General features: G+C 36.3%; 1 protein-coding gene across 2 annotated transcripts in view; it reads right to left on the reverse strand.

Annotated features, from left to right (window-relative positions):
- Positions 1-484: 484 nt before the first annotated feature.
- The window catches only part of CIR1 (corepressor interacting with RBPJ, CIR1), a 34,870-nt gene continuing 16,475 nt past the window's right edge, over positions 485-18,879 (reverse strand). For both annotated transcript variants that reach the window (XM_066346549.1, XM_066346550.1), the window contains 3 exons: positions 5,092-5,198; positions 3,569-3,654; positions 485-1,782 (listed from right to left, as the gene is read on the reverse strand). In XM_066346549.1, coding sequence (XP_066202646.1) covers positions 879-1,782; positions 3,569-3,654; positions 5,092-5,198 — 1,097 coding nt within the window. In that variant the 3' untranslated portion in view covers positions 485-878. The remainder of the gene's footprint in view (positions 1,783-3,568; positions 3,655-5,091; positions 5,199-18,879) is intronic.

Genomic DNA, 18,879 nt, shown 5'->3' on the forward strand with positions numbered 1-18,879 from the left:
CTTTACTTTGAAAATAGAAGGGTCCAGGAGCCAAGGAATGCAGGCAGCCTCTGGAAGCTGGAATAGGTGAGCAAACAGGTTTTCCATTGGGCCTCCAGAAAGAACCAAACCTCCTGACACCTTGATGTTACCTCAGTGAGACCCATTTCAGACTTCTAATATCCAAAACTGTGGAATCGTTTTTGTGTTAAGTTTGAAGTGATTTGTTATGGCAGCACAGAAAACTAATGTATTTTCCAAATGTAAATAGGTTACTCTGTAGAACAAAACACCTAAAGGGAGTTTAAAAGTTTTAGAGAAATATTAACTCATTATTTAATTCATAGTAAATTATTTTAGCTTTTTAAAAGTTTATTCATTTTAGAGAGGAGAGAAAGAGAGAAAGAGAGAGAGAAGGGAGAGGAGCAGGAAGCATCAACTCCCATATGTGCCTTGACCAGGGCAAGCCCAGAGGTTTGAACCGACGACCAGGTCCACACTTGATCCACTGAGCCACCACAAGTCAGGCCATAGGAATTTCAACGTTTATTTACACTTTGCTTCAAGTAAATTTAAGTTAAAAAATAAATTATACCCATTCATTAGTACTGTCATTCTTTTAATGATGTTTAAGAACAAACAAAATGTCAGTTATATGGAGCTTTTATCTGGTATACAGAACACAAGATACACTACACTTATCAAAAGAAAATATTCTTACAGCTCCAAAACAGGTTATTTACAAATATTTGCAAAATTCATTTTTATGAGATTCATGTAATTTTATACTTGATATGACAGTTTAGAGATGGAAAATTAAAATAGAGCTTTTTTCATTATAAAGACAACAGTACATATTAGCCCTTGCTAAAGGTATCCAATAAGAAAGTGGATATATTTTACTCCCAGCTAATTGTCACATGCAGTCTCTCTTTATTTTCTCTACTTCTGCTTCGGTCTGTGTGTGTCTCTCTAGTATGCTTATCTCCTGAGTTTGTTCTGTGCATTTTCCCTTCTCTGTACATATCTTTGCCATGGCTTCTGGTGTCATTTCTTATATTCTGCTCTTCGCTGGGACTTCGCTCTGGCTGTTTTCTTATTTCTCTTTGCTTGTAACTACTGTGACTTCTGCTCCGGCATCTGCTCCCCTCATCTCTGCTCCGGCTTCTCCTGCTCCTCTCCTCTCTGCTCCGGCTTCTCCTGCTCCTCTCCTCTCTGCTCCGGCTTCTCCTGCTCCTCTCATCTCTGCTCCGGCTTCTCCTGCTCCTCTCATCTCTGCTCCGGCTTCTCCTGCTCCTCTCCTCTCTGCTCCGGCTTCTCCTGCTCCTCTGCTCTCTGCTCTGGCTTCTGCTGCTCCTCTCATTTCTTTCAGATCCTCTCTTCTTTGGGCTGTGGTCATGGGTTCTGGACTTCCTGTCAAAGTCAGAATGACTCCATTTGCTAGTCTCCCTAGAATGTTCTTGTTTTAAAAATCTAGGCTCTTCGTTGGCCTTTTCCTTCTTAAAGTGATTGCTAGAAAGTTCTTCATCAAGTTTTCTCTTCTTAGACTTGTCTTTTTCTTCCAAATCATTGTTTTTATCCCTTGAACATTTGTTTTTCTTTCTTTTCTTCTTTTCTATTTTTTTCTCTTTGTTGTCACTCTCACTGCTGCTTTCTGAAGTCTCACTAGAGGAAGTGGAGGAAGAGGAAGAAGAAGAGGATCTATTTTTATGTTTTTTGTGTTTACGTTTGCTTTTCTGAAGCCTTTTCTTTTTTTTCTCTTTTTTCTTTTTCTTTTTCTTCTTCTCAAGTCGATCCAATTTCCTGTTATTGGGAAAAACAGTCACAGACTAAAAATAGTCCTGTCATCAACAAACATAAAATTTTTAAGAGATAATATGTTTTCTTAGAAGCTATTAAAAGTGGTATTTAAATATGAACACATACTTGATTAAATAACAAATCATTTTCTCCCTTTTAAATTATCCAAGCCATAAATTCATTAATTTTAAATAAAAAATTAAATGCATTAAGCCACTTCTCTCAGTATACTTTGCTCAACAGAAATGACTATTTAAAAAAAAATCTTACTGACTCAGCCTGACTAGACAGTGGCACACTGGATAGTGTTGGCCTAGGATGTTGTGGACCCAGGTTCAAAACCCTGAGGTCCCCAGCTTGAATGCAGGTTCATCTGGCTTGAGCGCAGGCTCACCAGCTTGAGCATGGGGTCGCTGGCGTGAGTGTGGAATCATAGACAAACCCAGAGGTTGCTGGCTTGAAGCCCAAGGTCACTGGCTAGGCTGCAGCCCCCGGGTCAAGGCACATATGAGAAAGCAATCAATGAATAACTAACTAAGGTGCTGCAACTACAAGCTGATGCTTCTCATCTCCCTCTCTTCCTGTCCCTCCATTTCTTTCTCTCGCTAAGAAAAAAAAATCTTACTGAATCGGAATTTGAAATTATATAGACTCTAAAAAATGGTCATCCTAACCTAAAGCAGGTTTGCAACATTCATTGATTGAACTACTACAAAATCAAATATGTAACTATAATCAGGTAAAAAATTAATTTTAGGTATATATTATTTTAATCTATAGAAATATTAATCAATATTACATTATCAAAATTCAAGAGCATATTCCCCAGAAATTCTGAATAAGAATATACTTTACATTTTTTATACTTTTTTTTCCTTATAAAAAATAATCACATCCTGGTTTTCACAATTGTTTAGATTGATAAATAAAAGACATTCTGAATTTCTAAAAAGCACTTCACATTCTCAGAAGAGTCATTTGTTTATGATAGGCTTGAGTTACCCTGAGATAAAAAGGGTTCTTTCCAGCCATTGTCAAAACTCCATATACCAAAACAGCATGAGCTCCCTCTATTGGACTCAGCAGACATTTCTTGGAGTCTTTAATCCAGAGGTAGAGTGTTGAACAAGATTCACACTTAAATTTAAGCATTTTTCAGCATTCCTCATAAAATCTTACAAAATATAAAAAGAGCAATACATGGCCCAAAATATTTTCTAAGAATAAACTGCCACGATTTATGCAAATCTATTACAAGTAAAACCTACAAATAAATCTATTTCCATATTAAATGTTCTGAAAAGTGCCATTTTTTTGTGTGTGGTATAATCTGAGTATATAATCTTAGATTCATTTTCTTTTTTTTTTTTTGAATTCTTTTTTTTATTTTTTATTTTTTTTTTATTTTACTTTATTTTATTTATTCATTTTAGAGAGGAGAGAGAGAGGGAGAGAGAGACAGAGAGAGAGAGTAGAGAGAGAGACAGGGAGGAGCTGGAAGCATCAGCTCCCATATGTGCCTTGACCAGGCAAGCCAGGGTTTCGAACCGGTGACCTCAGCATTTCCAGGTCGACGCTTTATCCACTGCGCCACCACAGGTCAGGCTCATTTTCATATTACTAAAAGAAAGACACTGTTTTACGATAGCTGAAGAATAAATTATTAAATAAATGTGATTCATGGTTTAAGTACCTTCATGAGCTCTTAGGATCAGAGCTGAATATGACTCTAAGATGAAACACACAAAACAATGTGATAGAATCCAATAAATAAATACTTTTTCATTACCTGAGAAGTTTCTGTTTTTGTTTGGTTGTTAGTGACTTTAAAAATTCGACTTCTGGATCTTCTTCACCCTCACTTGCAACATACTCCTGAATCAACAAAGATCATTAGATTGTAAGACTAGTTAGTTATTAGGAAAGAAAACATTTAGAAAATAAAAAATTTTGTATTAGGGACATACTGCTAGATGAGTGTGACATTTTTTATTTATTTATTTATTTATTTTTAGAGAGAGAGGAGTGAGAGAGAAAGAGAGAGAGAGAGAAGGGGGAGGAGCAGGAAGCATCAACTCCCATATGTGCCTTGACCAGGCAAGCCCAGGGTTTCGAACCGGCAACTTCAGTGTTCCAGGTCGACGCTTTATCCCACTGCGCCACCACAGGTCAGGCCAAAATTATTTTTATTTATTCATTTTAGAGAAGAGAGAGAGAGATAGAGAAGGGGGGAGGAGCAGGAAGCATCAACTCCCATATGTGCCTTGACTAGGCAAGCCCAGGGTTTTGAACTGGCGACCTCAGCATTCCAGGTCGATGCTTAATCCACTGCGCCACCACAGGTCAGGAGTATGACATTTTAGATAAGAAAGTGTGTGTGTGTGTGAAGGGTAAATTAAGGATTAAGACAACAGCATTGCCAGCATTAACAAACTTTAATCAGGAAGAGTACAATAGAGAAATATAGATAAAACATTTATAACACGGCTTCTACTTTCTATCTCTTGAGTTTGAATTTAAATACTTGAGAGTTTAAATGTTTTATTTTAAATTTGATGAAATATTAAAACCAAGAAGATCATTAACTTTTGGGGAAGATGAAAACATCGCAATTTTAGCCTCTATAATTTCAACAGTTCATTATCAAACACCTATCAAATATATCAAACAGTACAAATATATGATTATATAGATTATACAAACAATCCTTAGTAAAGTTTGAAAAATAATATGTCTCTTTTCAGAGCAGCAGTTTACACAAGTAGGAGTCTGGGTTTTAGTCTCAGCTATGTCAAAATAGCCACATGATCTTTAGGAAATCACTTAAAATTCTCCGGCCTCCAGTTTTCTCATTAAATAAGATAAATTGTTTATATTAGGATTATCTACAACCCTTTAACTGAACCAATTTCCTGATTTATATACAGTTAAGTAATGTTGAAAATACTTGCTATATATAACTTTTAGGAGTTTTCTTTTCTACACTTCTTCCCATTGGTTCTATTTAATGTCACTTCAGGGGTAAGTTAGCAGGAAAGAAAAAATAAAAACCTTATCAACAGTTCAGTTAGATATTTCATCCACATAAACCCAGAGGAGCAATTTCATTTATTAAAATATAGGTTTAAAAACAATTTCTCATTTAAGTTAAAATAATAAAAAAGCAAAAGCAAAATATATCTTAGGCATTTTCTTTGATCTAGCTTGCTTTCCTATGGATATATGCATATTGGAAAACATTAAGTAGCAATTCACAAGCAATCACATTTAGATTTATAGACATTTTCAGCTTACTGATAAAAAGATCATTACCTGTGATGGATCATTTGCGGTTAAGTTTCTCCCCAGTACATTTCGTTTCAGTGCAAACCCACTGTTTCTCATCTCCGCTATTAGCTCTGAGGGGTGCATCGATGGCCCTGTTCAAAAAAAAATCACAGTTTGAATGTATCATTTATATCTCTCTACCTTTTTCGGACTCCACAGTAGGAATGCAGTTGAAGCTTTGTTAAGTAAAATCACAGCTAAATCAACTCAATAATCTTCTGCTGAGCAAATAATCAGATATGATTTTCTAAAACAGCAGTCTGGAGATTCAGAATAGAAAATAATTGCATTTTTCTTTACGTGCTAGGGGAATCTCTTCTTCTGTAACTTTGTCATACTGAAAAAGATACATTTAGATGTTATCTGTTTGGCAGTTTTTAGTATAAAATCAAAGCAAAATTATAAAAAACTGCAATTAAACTTTTAATAGTTATTACCTTAGTAAGAACTTAATTTAAAAAATATACTTTTAAAGCTACGTAAGCAATTATTCTAAATTCCAGTTAAAAAAATTTCTCACCTTTATTTATCAACTATCAATACTGAGTACATTGCCATGTGGTTGCTAATTATCAGCAAAACACACACAACACATACACACATGCTATGGTATGGTTTTTATAAGTAGTTCAGCTAATCTCGTGTGCCACGTGTGTGTGTATAAAACCCCGGAGTTTGAAATTTCTAGTTATTATGTGGCGTTGGTGACAAGCTACTTTAGGCTAGCAATAGGTTTGTATATTTTTGTTGTTGTATATTTTTCACAATCTGCTGTTTCCATCTTGGCAAAATCCCAAACTGAAAAATGAGCTTCTTTTTGGTCACATAATATATACTAAGGATAAATAATATAAAATATACAAAGACAGAAAAAACAAAGAAGTTGAAACATCTCAGCCCTTCCCTCAAACATTAGGTTTATATAAGGTAGGAGAGACCCATTCCTCTTTCTTTTGCATATTCCAGTTTCATTTTGTTTTCCCTGCAGGTAGCAAATAATAACAGCTTATGGAAGCTATTCAAGTTTCTGGCCTAAATAATCGACACTGGTTTAAATGAACTACACTGGACAATCTATCTGGAATATATGAAAGAATAAGACAATTCCTGCCAACAAAAAATTTGTAAGGGAGGTGGGGGACAGAAAAGCATTCAGAAACTGATTCTCTAGTTTGACTAAGTTAACCATCTATTTTTTTCTTTTTGCTGCTCTGTTGAATATTCACATATATGTTACCATGGGGGGAAAAGGCAATAAAATTCAAATCTGTTCACTTGTCAGTAGCATCTTTGGTAAAAGTTTGGTCAAAGAGTACATGTGTAGGTGAATATCTTTCACTAGACTCTACAGTCTTTACCACTCCTTTCATGTTAGAAACACAACTGAAAGTTGGCGGTAGGTATTAGGCTGATAAAAGGGGGAAAATGCTTATTATTGAAGGATGGAAGTTTTTAATAATACAATGTTTTAATTTACTGAGGGAAAAAAAGCCTTCCTTAGTTTAAAACAAACAAATATATCATAAAGCAGCATCTTATTTCATTAATATTTTATTTTAAAACAATATAGGATTTTTTATTTGTTTTCTTTTATACAGGAATCCTATGGATTACTTTGAAAATCTTTTAATTACTCAATTTGGTTGATAACAAATGCTTAAATAAAAGTTGAATTTTAAATATTAATAGTGGTTGCCTCCAAATGTCATATACAAGTGTTAATATAATTAATAGCTTTAAATTAATTAGATAATGTTCAATTTGGTGGCTTCCCAAATTTCACATGTAGAAACAATTTTTTTAAAAAGTTTTATTTACTGATTTTAGTGAGAGAGGAAAAGAGAGAGAGATAGGAGCATTGATCTGTTCCTGTATGTGTCCTGACCAGGGATTGAACCGGCAACCTCTGTGCTTCAGGACGACACTGTAACCAACAAAGCAATCTGGCCAGGGCCGTATTTCTTTTTTTTTTTTTTTAATTATTTATTGATTTTACAAAGAGAGGAGAGAGATATGGGCGTGGAGTGAGAAGTATCAACTCATAGTTGCTTCACTTTAGTTGTTCATTGATTGTTGTATGTGCCTTGACCTGGCAAGCTCAGGGTTTTGAACCAGCAACTTCAGCATTCCAGGTCAATGTTTTATTCACTGTACCACCACCAGCCAGGCAAAACATAATTTTATGAAGTAGAAAATGCCTTTTCTGAAATGTTAAAACTACATTTCATTGTCAACAACTGTTTTACATGTCAAATGAATTCAGAAAGCAAACATTCTAAGAATTAGGATAGAAACCACTCTAGTAAAAGGGCCAAAAAATTTGGCTATTATGATGAGAGGTTACTAATTTCATCAAAAGATGATAATTTTAATAAGATGTTTTAGAAAACATGCTTTCTATATATTTTTTAATCTTTTTCCTTTTATATTTTCATTACAGTACTTTCAATAACTTTAAGAAAATGATCTTGCCTGACCAGGCGGTGGCAGAGTGGATAGAGCGTCGGACTGGGATGCAGAGGACCCAGGTTCGAGACCTCGAGGTCACCAGCTTGAGCATGGGCTCATCTGGTTTGAGCAAGGCTCACCATCTTGGACCCAAGGTTGCTAGCTTGAGCAAGGGGTTACTTGGTCTGCTACAGCCCCACAGTCAAGGCACATATGAGAAAATAATCAATGAACAACTAAAAGTGCCACAACGAAAAACTGATGATTGATGCTTCTCATCTCTCTCCATTCCTGTCTGTCTGTCCCTATCTATCCCTCTCTCTGATTCTGTCTCTGTAAAAAAAAAACAAAAGGAAAAAAAACAAAAGCAAAAACAAAAAAAAATGATCTTTCTCCAGTCTGACAGAGAGTATACATATCATGAAAGGAACACTATCCTTCTAGTATTTATATTTCTCCAAAATGTCAATTACTCTGTGTAGTACATATGTTTAGCATACACTTCTACACGGTAAGACTGCAGATACAGTGCTTAGTGAAATACCTGACAAATGGTACTCAATAAATAAATTGGAATATCCAGATATTCCAATTATTTCTGCCAATAGCTATAAAACTTTTACAATTATCTTTTTTTTGTGTGTGAGAGAGACAGAGAGAGGGACAGACAGGGACAGACAGACAGGAAGGGAGAGAGATGAGAAGTATCAATTCTTTGTTGCGGCAACTTCGTTGTTCACTGATTGCTTTCTCTTATGTGCCTTGACGAGGGGGCTACAGCAGACCGAGTAACCCCTTGCTCAAGCCAGCGACCTTGGGTCCAAGCTGGTGAGCCTTGCTCAAACCAGATGAGCCCATGCTCAAGCTGATGACCTCAGTGTTTCAAACCTGGGTCCTCTGTGTCCCAGTCCAACGCTCTATCCATTGCGCCAGCAGCTGGTCAGGCTATGATTATCTTTTTTTAAGAAAATATTTTATTTATTGATTTGAGAGAGAGAAAGTCAGGGGAGAGGGAAGAGCTGGAAGTATCAACTTGCAGTTGCATTTCATATGTGCCTTGACTGGGCAAGCCTGGGGCCCCAAACCAGTGACCTCAGTGTTCCAGGTTGAAGTCTTATCCACTGTGTCCCCACAGGTCAGGCATTTTTTTATGCTACATTCTTCGTAATTAAAAAAATACTCATTAGTAACATGTTCAAAATCCCATCTTATTCATATATGTATTTTTATTTTAAAACTCCTATTATCAAAATTTCTGGATTTGGAAGATGTGACAAGTCAGGTTTAATTAAGATATATTTAATATTTAGTAAGATGTCTTTATACTTTCATGTTATTTTGACAGTGGCTAGGAGAGTTAAATTGACAGAAATGACTCTAAGAACTCAAAATTTAGTTGACATAATAGATTATACAGATATATTGAAAAAAAGATTTAACAAATATGTTCAAATGCAAAATCACTTTTATGTATGGTGCCTCAATACTTTAAATTACAGCTGGAGTTAGGGCTCAGTAGTGTTTGATTTGCTCTTAAATTTGCTATGGCAGAATAATTCCAGATATTCCAGAAAAGGGCACTTGTTTTAAAATGTAGATTTGTGAGGGCTCCTTTTTAGATCCTGTAAGCCAGGATAGTTTAAGCCTTCAGAGCATGAAAATCAATGTTTTAACTTACAAAAGCGGGTCTGCTGAAGAAACTGTTTTCAACGTTCATTAATTTTGCAAGCTTTCTCTGATAAGGGTAAGCATCAGAGAACTGATCGTGATGGTATTCAGTTCTATGTCCTGATTAAACCCAGACATTCTCTACCAGAAAAATACCATGGCCCTCGTCGATTAGCTCAGTTGGTTAGAACGTCTTCCAAAAACCAACAAGGTTGCAAGTTCAATCCCAAGTCAGGGCACATATGGGAAGTTAACTAATGAATGCACAACTAAGTGAAACAACAAATGAATGTTCCCCTTCCCCCCCTCTAATAAAAGCAATCAATAAAAAAATAATAATTTCATAACCCTGGCCAGATAGCTAGCTTGGTTAGAGCATCATCCTGAAGCGCTGAGGTTGCTGGTTCAATTCCCAGTGAGGGCACATGCAGAAACAGACTGATGTTCCTGTCTCTCTCTGTCTTTCTCTCTCTCTCCCCCTTCATCTCTCACTAAAATCAATAAATAAAAAGTTTTTTTTTAATTTTATGAAAAAAAAGTACCATAAATCAGTGTCTCAGGGAAATACAGTCCCCAGAAGATGAATTATGTTGTACAAAATTATTTGTAAAGAATTTAATCTATTCATTGAGAGCATTCATTTTCATAGAACCAAGCAAAGTGGTGAAAAGTAAAAAATGTTCTGTAGTAAAGGAGATACTGTATCAGAGAATAATATGGGCAATTCTGGCCACTGGGCCATACCACTGATTCAACAACAGGAGGACGGCAGTCCTAGGTTAATCGCACGAAGGGCAGCAGAGGATGACTAATGCTAAAGACAAAGACACTTTTTGTGTTTCACTGCTAGCACTAGGACAGATGTATCTTCCATTCAAAGTTCATCATTCCTCCCAAATGAAGAATTACCTTCTAATAATTTTATGGTATTCAGTGGGAGAAGACAGGGCATGGAGTTATAGGTTAAATAAGGCTGTATTAGAAATGCCTTTTCCTCCTTCAACCAAATTTAAAACATTAATTTATAGGATGGTACTGCTTACTCAAACTCAATGGCTATTCCTAAAATGAGTAGTTTTGTTTACTATTACCATGGTAATCAATTTATTTCCTGCTCATTACGTGTGTATTCTAATAATTTTATATTATGGAAAATTTTTCCAATCTAGAGAGAATAATATAGTGAACCATATGTACTCATCACACAGCTTCAACGATTATCAAGATTTTGCCATTCTTGTTTTACCTATTAACTCCAACTTTATTTTTTGATATTTTAAATAAATATCAGATATATAAATCACTAACAAATAAGGACTATTTCTTAAAAATGAAACCCTAACACCTTTATTATACCTATCGATACAGTTTTACAATACCATCTAATATCCAGCATTCAGATTTCCCTGGTAGTCTCTAAGTGTCCTTTTTATAATTGTTTGGATTAGAATCCAAAAAGATCCACACATGGCATTTGTTTCACGTACCTCTTAAGTCTTTCTTTCTTTATTTATTTGAAACTGACACATACCTTAAGTCTCTCTCTCTCTCTCTTTGATTGATTGGTTTTATTTTTCTTTTCAAACCTATTTCTATTTAGAAAATTAAATTTAACAGGGTGTCATTGATCAATAAGAATACACAGGTTTCATGTAAACATTTCTATAGCAATTGAACTGTTGATTATGTTGTCTCTTTTAATCTAAAAAAAATTCAGCCACTTTTCCCTCTCCCCCACTACTACTATTCATCTGTTGAAGAAACTTGGTCATTTGTCCTGTAGAATTTCCCACATTCTGAATAGTGATGTCATTCAATATGTTCTAGCCCTTGTATTTCCTGTAACTTTGTAGTAAGATCTAGAGGTAAATTATTAAATTATACTGATACTTTATACCACATATTTTGGGAGAATATATGGAAAGTTTTCTCAAGTTTGAATACAGGAAATTATATCTGAAAACATACACATTTCTGGCTAATGAACTAGACTAAGGAAGAAAGACTGAGACTTCAACCTAGTATGTTTCTGCTTTCACTATGTATTGACTGTTGTCATAGTAATAATGATATAACCTTAACAACACACGTATTTTAAAAGCCCCTCAACATTATCACAAATATAATTATTTCCATGAAAATACAACTCTCTTAAAGTTAAATTGACTGTATCTAGTGAAAAAGCCTCTCCTTGTCACTAAATGTAAAAAGGACGCTTAGAGACACTAGTTCTAGCACATAAGCAAGCAAGAGATCTGTCTAGTAGGAATGATCAAGAATTTTCTTACACTTATATTTGATTCCTAATATTACCTAACCATTTTGCTTTTAAGAAAGCTTAGAAAATTATCTTTAAAAAAAGAAAAAGGCTAAGAAAGGGAGCACAGTAGGTAGGAACACGCAGCACAAGTCCCAGGGAAAAAGTGAACAAAGCTATTAATAAAGTATGTGGGCGACTTTTATTTATATAGATGAGAATGTTTTATGTATGATTCTCTAAACGTTATGCAAGAACCAACTATACCGAATTGTAATAAAACTGCTCTTTACCAGGAATTTTCCTGACACACTGCCAGTTCATCTTAGTGGGGGCTGGAAAAAATAGGGTTTCTTATTGCCCTTATCCCAAGTTCATACTGAAGACAGCTAATTTAATCTCTATTAAACCATACAATGTAAAGGAAAAATTAACATTACATTTAGTCAATGTATCTGGAAAAAAACACAAAAGGAGAGATGAAACTGCCCTTATTGTATGCTAATAGAAAACACTGTTTATTAAAAACAATCTTGCTTTAAAGAATCAGTACAGTTAAAGACATGACTTTTACTTAGTAAGTCTTTAAGCTTACATTTTCAACTTACTTTATGTGCAAATATTTTAGTGATATTACATCCAGCTATAATAAAGTAAATTCATAGTCCTAGACCTAGAGGACTAAGAAAAATCATTTTGTTATAGGATGACAGAGGGACAAGAGACTTTTGGGAGGTGAGCATACAATGCAATATACAGGTGATGTATTACAGAATTGTACGTGACTTATATGTTATTAACCAATGTCATGCCAAGAAACTTAATAAAATCATCTGTTGTGAGGAACATGAAGTATTAGAAATTAGCACTACATTTTAAGCAAGTTATAAGAATATGAATGCTCTTGAAAATTTATGCACCTGCAAACCTCGAGAATGTTGAGTCAAAAAAGTTACACACAAAAGAATACATACTGTATGATTTCATTTATATGAAGTTCATGAACAGGTAAAACTAATATATGGGATTAGAAATTAGAATAGTGGTTGTGGGTGTAGGAGACCAACTTGGAAGGGACAAAGGGTATTTTCTAGGGGGACTGCAATGCTCTATTATCTTGTCAGAGACATTGGTTATATGGGTGAATACATCTGTCAAACTCAGACTACACTTAAGATGGTATGTTTTACTTGATAATTATTTTTTAATATATATTAAATATTTTTATTGATTATAGAGAGGAAGAGAGAGGAAAGGAGAGAGAGGGAGGGGGTAGAAAGAAGGGGGTAGAGAGAGAGAGAGAGAAAGAGGAAAAGAGAGAGACAGGAACATTGATCTGTTTCTGTGTGTGCCCTGACTGGGTATCAAACTGGCAACCTCGGTGCTTTGGGATGGTGCTCTAACAAACTGAGCTATCCGGCCAGGGCCACACATGATATTTTAAATGAGTAAATAATAATTACTATGTTACTATAGTCTCTCATACATTTCTACTTCTTCTTCTTCTTTTTTTTTTTTTTGTATTTTTCTGAAGCTGGAAACGGGGAGAGACAGACAGACTCCCGCATGCGCCCGACCCGGATCCACCTGGCACGCCCACCAGGGGGCGACGCTCTGCCCACCAGGGGGCGATGCTCTGCCCCTCCGGGGCGTTGCTCTGTTGCAACCAGAGCCATTCCAGCGCCTGGGGCAGAGGCCAAGGAGCCATCCCCAGCGCCCAGGCCATCTTCGCTCCAATGGAGCCTTAGCTGCAGGAGGGGAAGAGAGAGACAGAGAGGAAGGAGAGGGGGAGGGGTGGAGAAGCAGATGGGCGCTTCTCCTGTGTGCCCTGGCCGGGAATAGAACCCGGGACTTCTGCATGCCAGGCCGACGCTCTACCACTGAGCCAACCGGCCAGGGCCTCTCATTACATTTCTATATTGTATCTCTTAACTATGGAGAAAACCCTGCATAGGGAATTTTAACTTATTTGTCCCTAGTATATACAACACAGAAAGTGATTTTAAAAATCAGTATGCATTATTGAAGACTTATTTTATCTCACTAGGTATTTGAGAGAGAAAGAATAGAGAACTTGGTTTCTGCTTTTAAGCTTATAATCTTTTTTTTTCTTTCTTTTCTGTATTTTTCTGAAGCCGGAAATGGGGAGAGACAGTCAGACAGACTCCCGCATGCGCCCGACCGGGATCCACCCGGCACGCCCACCAGGGGGCGACGCTCTGCCCCTCCGGGGCGTCACTCTGTTGCGACCAGAGCCACTCTAGCGCCTGGGACAGAGGCCGAGGAGCCATCCCCAGCGCCGGGGCCATCTTTGCTCCAGTGGAGCCTCCGCTGCGGGAGGGGAAGAGAGAGACAGAGAGGAAGGAGAGGGGGAGGGGTGGAGAAGCAGACGGGTGCCTCTCCTGTGTGCCCCGGCTGGGAATCGAACCCGGGACCTCTGCACGCCAGGCCAATGCTCCACCACTGAGCCAACCGGCCAGGGCCAGCTTATAATCTTTTTGACAAAATCAGTTTGTATGAAAATATAAATTGTAAATTTGTGTTATAAGGTACATTCAGAACAATGATAAATAGGGATGTTCAGAATAGTTAGTAAAGCCTATCTATTCGGTCACTCATTAAATTATTATTAACTAAGCATGTAGACTGTGTAAGGCATTGGGGATATAAAGATAAATGAGATAGTCCCTATTTCAGAAAAGCTCATAGTTGCCAGGAAAGAACTAGAAACTAAAATTTTAAACTCTCACAGGATTTAGGAAAAGGTAAAACATAGGGTATTTATTCTAAGTGATTGGAACATGAAGGTTCATGTTTAACTTCATTAGTTTAATTTGAGTAGAATAATTAGTATTTACTACGTAGACTACAGTTCATTCACTCTCCTTTTCCTAGGTAATCACTAGCTAATTTCCTTTACTTGAAGTTGGCAGACCTTGAGTAGATGGAATGATGATAATAGGAAGTCATGTAAAAGAGAATTATGACTGTGATCTGAAAATCATACTACCCCTTAGAGATTATGGGAGGTGTAGCCACTACTGGTCCCATACATGCCTTTAGCACAGAACAGCCATTTACTGATAGAACAGGACTGCAATTAATCTGTTAATGTCAATGGAATTTCAAGGCATAGCTACTCTAACAACAAATTAATCACTGAATTATAATACTGCTTATAATATACTGCTCACAAAAATTAAAGGATATTTCAAAATGAATACAAAGCGATAAAAAAAAGCATTTGATTTTTATTAAACAAGAACATCAGAAAAGCAAACAAGTGAAAGAGTTGTTCAATTATGCAAATGAGATGCAAACGAAACCAACTTTTATTTCATTGGTGAATATGCGCTATACAAAAGGCTGAAAGTCCTGGAGTGTCTGCATGTTCCCTGATCCCCTAATTTTGTGAGCAGTGTAGTTTGAAATGGCCTAACCATTGGTGATCACTTAAAATAACCAAAATATAAAGTACCAATCCAGAGCATCATTTTGACCTTTGAACCACTATGACTTGATAAGTTTGCTGAATAATCTCTTTAATAGGTCAAAATTTCTTTTCGGTTAACTAGCTTCCTCATGCATTCAAAATAAATTTGGTTCCTGACTGACCAACTAGATGTTATAAAGGTCAGAGATGGTGCCCATCTTTACTTCTTCATTGTGAAGTCAATCCCTTATTTATTAGTTTTAATATCTGCTTATTTTAGTTTAGCTTTATTGAGATTCTAGTAACACAAATACTTTTTCTGCAGTTGAATTATGCTGGAGGATTTGAAAAAATTCTGTCATCAGATGCAGGGCTTCCTAGCAGCTCTGCTGGTAGGATTCAACATCTTTAGGGAGTTGCATAAGAGAAATCCATAACCAATTCAGGGAGATTTGCCACAAGGGCAAATGAGTTTATCATCTTTCTTTCTACAGAGAGTCCTTCCAGTATACTTCTATGTGTTTTTATTTTTAAAAGATTTATTGCCTGACCTGTGGTGGTACACTGAATAAAATGTTAACCTGGAACACTGAGGTTGCCGGTTTGAAACCCTGGGCTTGCCTGGTCAAGGCACAAACGGAGTTGGTGCTTCCTGTGCCTCCCTTTCTTCTCTCTCTCTCTCTCTCTCTCTCTCTCATTCCCTCTCTTTCTTTCAAATGAATAAATGAAGTCTTAAAAAAAATAAAGATTGCCTGACCCGTGGTACCGCAGTGTATAAAGCGTCGACCTGGAATGCTGAGGTCACCGGTTCAAATCTCTGGGCTTGCCTGGTCAAGGCACATATGGGAGTTGATGCTTCCTGCTCCTCCCCCTGTTCTCTCTCTATCTCTCCCTCTCTCTCTCTCTCCCCTCTCTCTCTAATAAAAATGAATAAATAAAATATAAAAAAAAATAAAGATTTACTGATTTTAGAAAGAGAAAGGGAGAGGTAGGAAGAGGTAGAAAGGGAGAGAGAGACACTGATTTGTTGTTCTACTTATTTATGCATTCATTGGTTGATTCCTGTATTTTCCCTGACCAGGAATCAAATCCACAACCTTGGTGTATGAGAACGATGCTCTAACCAACTGAGATACCCAGCCAGGTCTTGTGTGTCTTTCTAGCAAACCTTACAATCAGACAATTATTTTGTTGAATTTCCCAAATACGTTCTCATAAGTAACAAAAATGCCTTCAACATAAAAGGTTGATAAAAAGAGGAACAGCATGTGGGGACTCTGCTATAGAATACTGCTATCAGTTCTATGGCTTAATGTAAAATTCTTCTTCCCCATCAAGGCATATATGAGAAGCAATAAACAACTGGAGTGACACAACTACAAGTTGATGCTTCTCATCTCTCTTGCTTCTTGTCTCTCTCTAGCTAAAATGACAAAGACAAATATGGCAGAAAAAAAATCCAATTATATCAATAACAGAGTAAGAAATAAGACTCAATTATGTGTTATACACAAGAAAACCACTTTAAATATAAAGACAGATTAAAAATAAAGGATAGAAAAGATACTATGCTAACAGTAATCAAATAAAACTGGAGTATCTATATTAATTTCAGACAAAGCAGATTTCAGATCAAGGAAATTTCATCAAGGATAAAGAGAGCCAATTACATAATGAAAAGGGGTTCATTTTCCAAGAAGACATAACAATCTCATACGTGTATGCACCTAACAGTGCATCAAAATATGTGAAGCAAAAACAAAACAAAACAAAAACTGATAGAAATGTTATTAGAAACAAATACACTATTATAGCTAGGACTTCAATGCCCCTCTAACAAAAATAGAAAGATCCAGGAGGCAGAAAACCAACAGGATATAGTTGAACTGAATGGCACCATCCATCAAGTGGACCTAATTGACATTTATAGAACACTCCATCCCACAATAGCATAATACTCGAATACACATTCTTCTCAAGCTCATATTCACCATGGCAAACCACGTAACATTCTTGGCCATATAACAAACACACTTTAAGAAATATAAAATAGAAATCACACAAAGAACTGTCTCAGGCCAAAATAAAATTAAACTAGAAATTAGTAACAGAAAGATAGTCAAAAATAAATGCTAAAATATTTGGAGATTAAACAACATACTTCTAAATAATACATGGATTGAAGAAGTCTTGAGAAAATTTAAAATATCTTAAACTAAGTGAAAATGAAAATACAACTGCTATGTAATAAAAAATTTGGCTGACCTGTGTCCCCAGTTCCTGAGAGTGAGCCTCTAAATCTTCCAAGTTTCCTCAGCGACAGGTGTATCTTTGTTATTCAGGATGGGATCTAATAGTTTATGTTAATAAGGTGACCAAGGTGTGCCCCTACATAGGTTATATTATACTATGGAGATGACTCAGGATGGGACTGGCCATAACAGAAAGACCAACCATGTGCTCAGAGGGTTGGACGTTTGAGCCACATAACAGCCTGACCTTTGGGAAAGGGACAGGGACTAGAGATTGAGTTCAACCATATGGCCAATGATTCTGTCATTCATGCCTATATAATTAAACCCGAATAAAAACTCTGGAGAGTTTGAATGAGGTTCCCGGGTTAACAATGAATACTCTGTGCATATTGTTGCACATCAATGTGCGAGGAGGGTGACATGTCCAGACTCCGTGGGGAGAGAGAATGCTGAAAGTGCTTATTTTGGGTTGGGGGTAGGGGAAAGCAATGCAAATTTAATTGCACTAAAGTGTAAAATTTCAAGGCAAAGAAAGAGCCATTAAAACCACTTTCTTCACTAGATATTGTACAATTTCATTTCTGGGAAATGTCTCAAACTGGCAATCTAAAAACTAAAAGGTAGTTAGGATATTGGTTGCCTGGGGTTGGGGGAGACGGCCTGGACAGTGAGGGCTGAGGAATGTGAAGTTCCCTTTGGGGTAATGGAAATGTTCTAAAATTGACTGTGCTAATGAATGTACAATTCTGTGAATACACAAACTCAAAGCCATTGAATTCAAAGCCACTGAATTGTACACTTTAAATGGTATGTAAATTATAACTTAATAAAACTGTTTAAAAAACACTCAAGAAAATAAAAAGGCAAGCCACTGGGGGAAAATATTTGCAGAAAATACACCTGTTATCCAAAATATATAAATTACTCTTAAAACTCAACAGCAAGAAAACAACCCAATTTAAAAAACAGTCCAAACAAAAAAAGTCCAAGGCCTTTACAGACAACCCACCAAGAAGAATACAGATGGTAAGTAAACACATGAAACGAGGCGCTGCATCATATCATCAGAAAAATAAAAATTAAACAGAGATGCCATTGCACGTTTATTAGAATGGTCAAAATTCGTAACACTGATGATGCCAAATGCTGGCAAGGATGTGGAGCAACACAAACACTCATTCTTTGCTAGTGGCAATGCAAAAAGATATAGCTACAATGAAAGACAGTTTCTTATAAAACTAAACATACTCTTACCACACGATCCAGCAATCACACTTGTTGGTATTGATCCAAAAGAATTGAAAACTTATGACCACACAAAAGCCTACATATGAGTGAGAGCAGCTTTATTTACAATTGTCAAAACCTGAAAGTAACCAAGATGCTCTTCAGTAAGTGAATGGATTAATAAACTGTGGTATATGCAGACAATGAAATTCAGCACTGAGAAGAAAAAAGCTGTCAAGCCATGAAAAGAAATAGAGGAAACATAAGTATATACTGCTAAATGACAGAAGCCAATCTGAAAAAAATTACATACTATAAGATTCCAACTATATGATCCTCAGGAAAAGACAAAACTACATAGTGGAGGGGAGGGAGGGATAAACAGGTGGAGCATAGAGGACTTTCAGTGCAGTGAAACCACTCTGTATGATATAATGGTGGGTACATATCATATTCATCCAAATCATAAAATGTACACCAAGAGA

This window comes from Saccopteryx leptura, chromosome 7, assembly GCF_036850995.1.
Source record: "Saccopteryx leptura isolate mSacLep1 chromosome 7, mSacLep1_pri_phased_curated, whole genome shotgun sequence".
Lineage (NCBI taxonomy): Eukaryota > Metazoa > Chordata > Mammalia > Chiroptera > Emballonuridae > Saccopteryx > Saccopteryx leptura.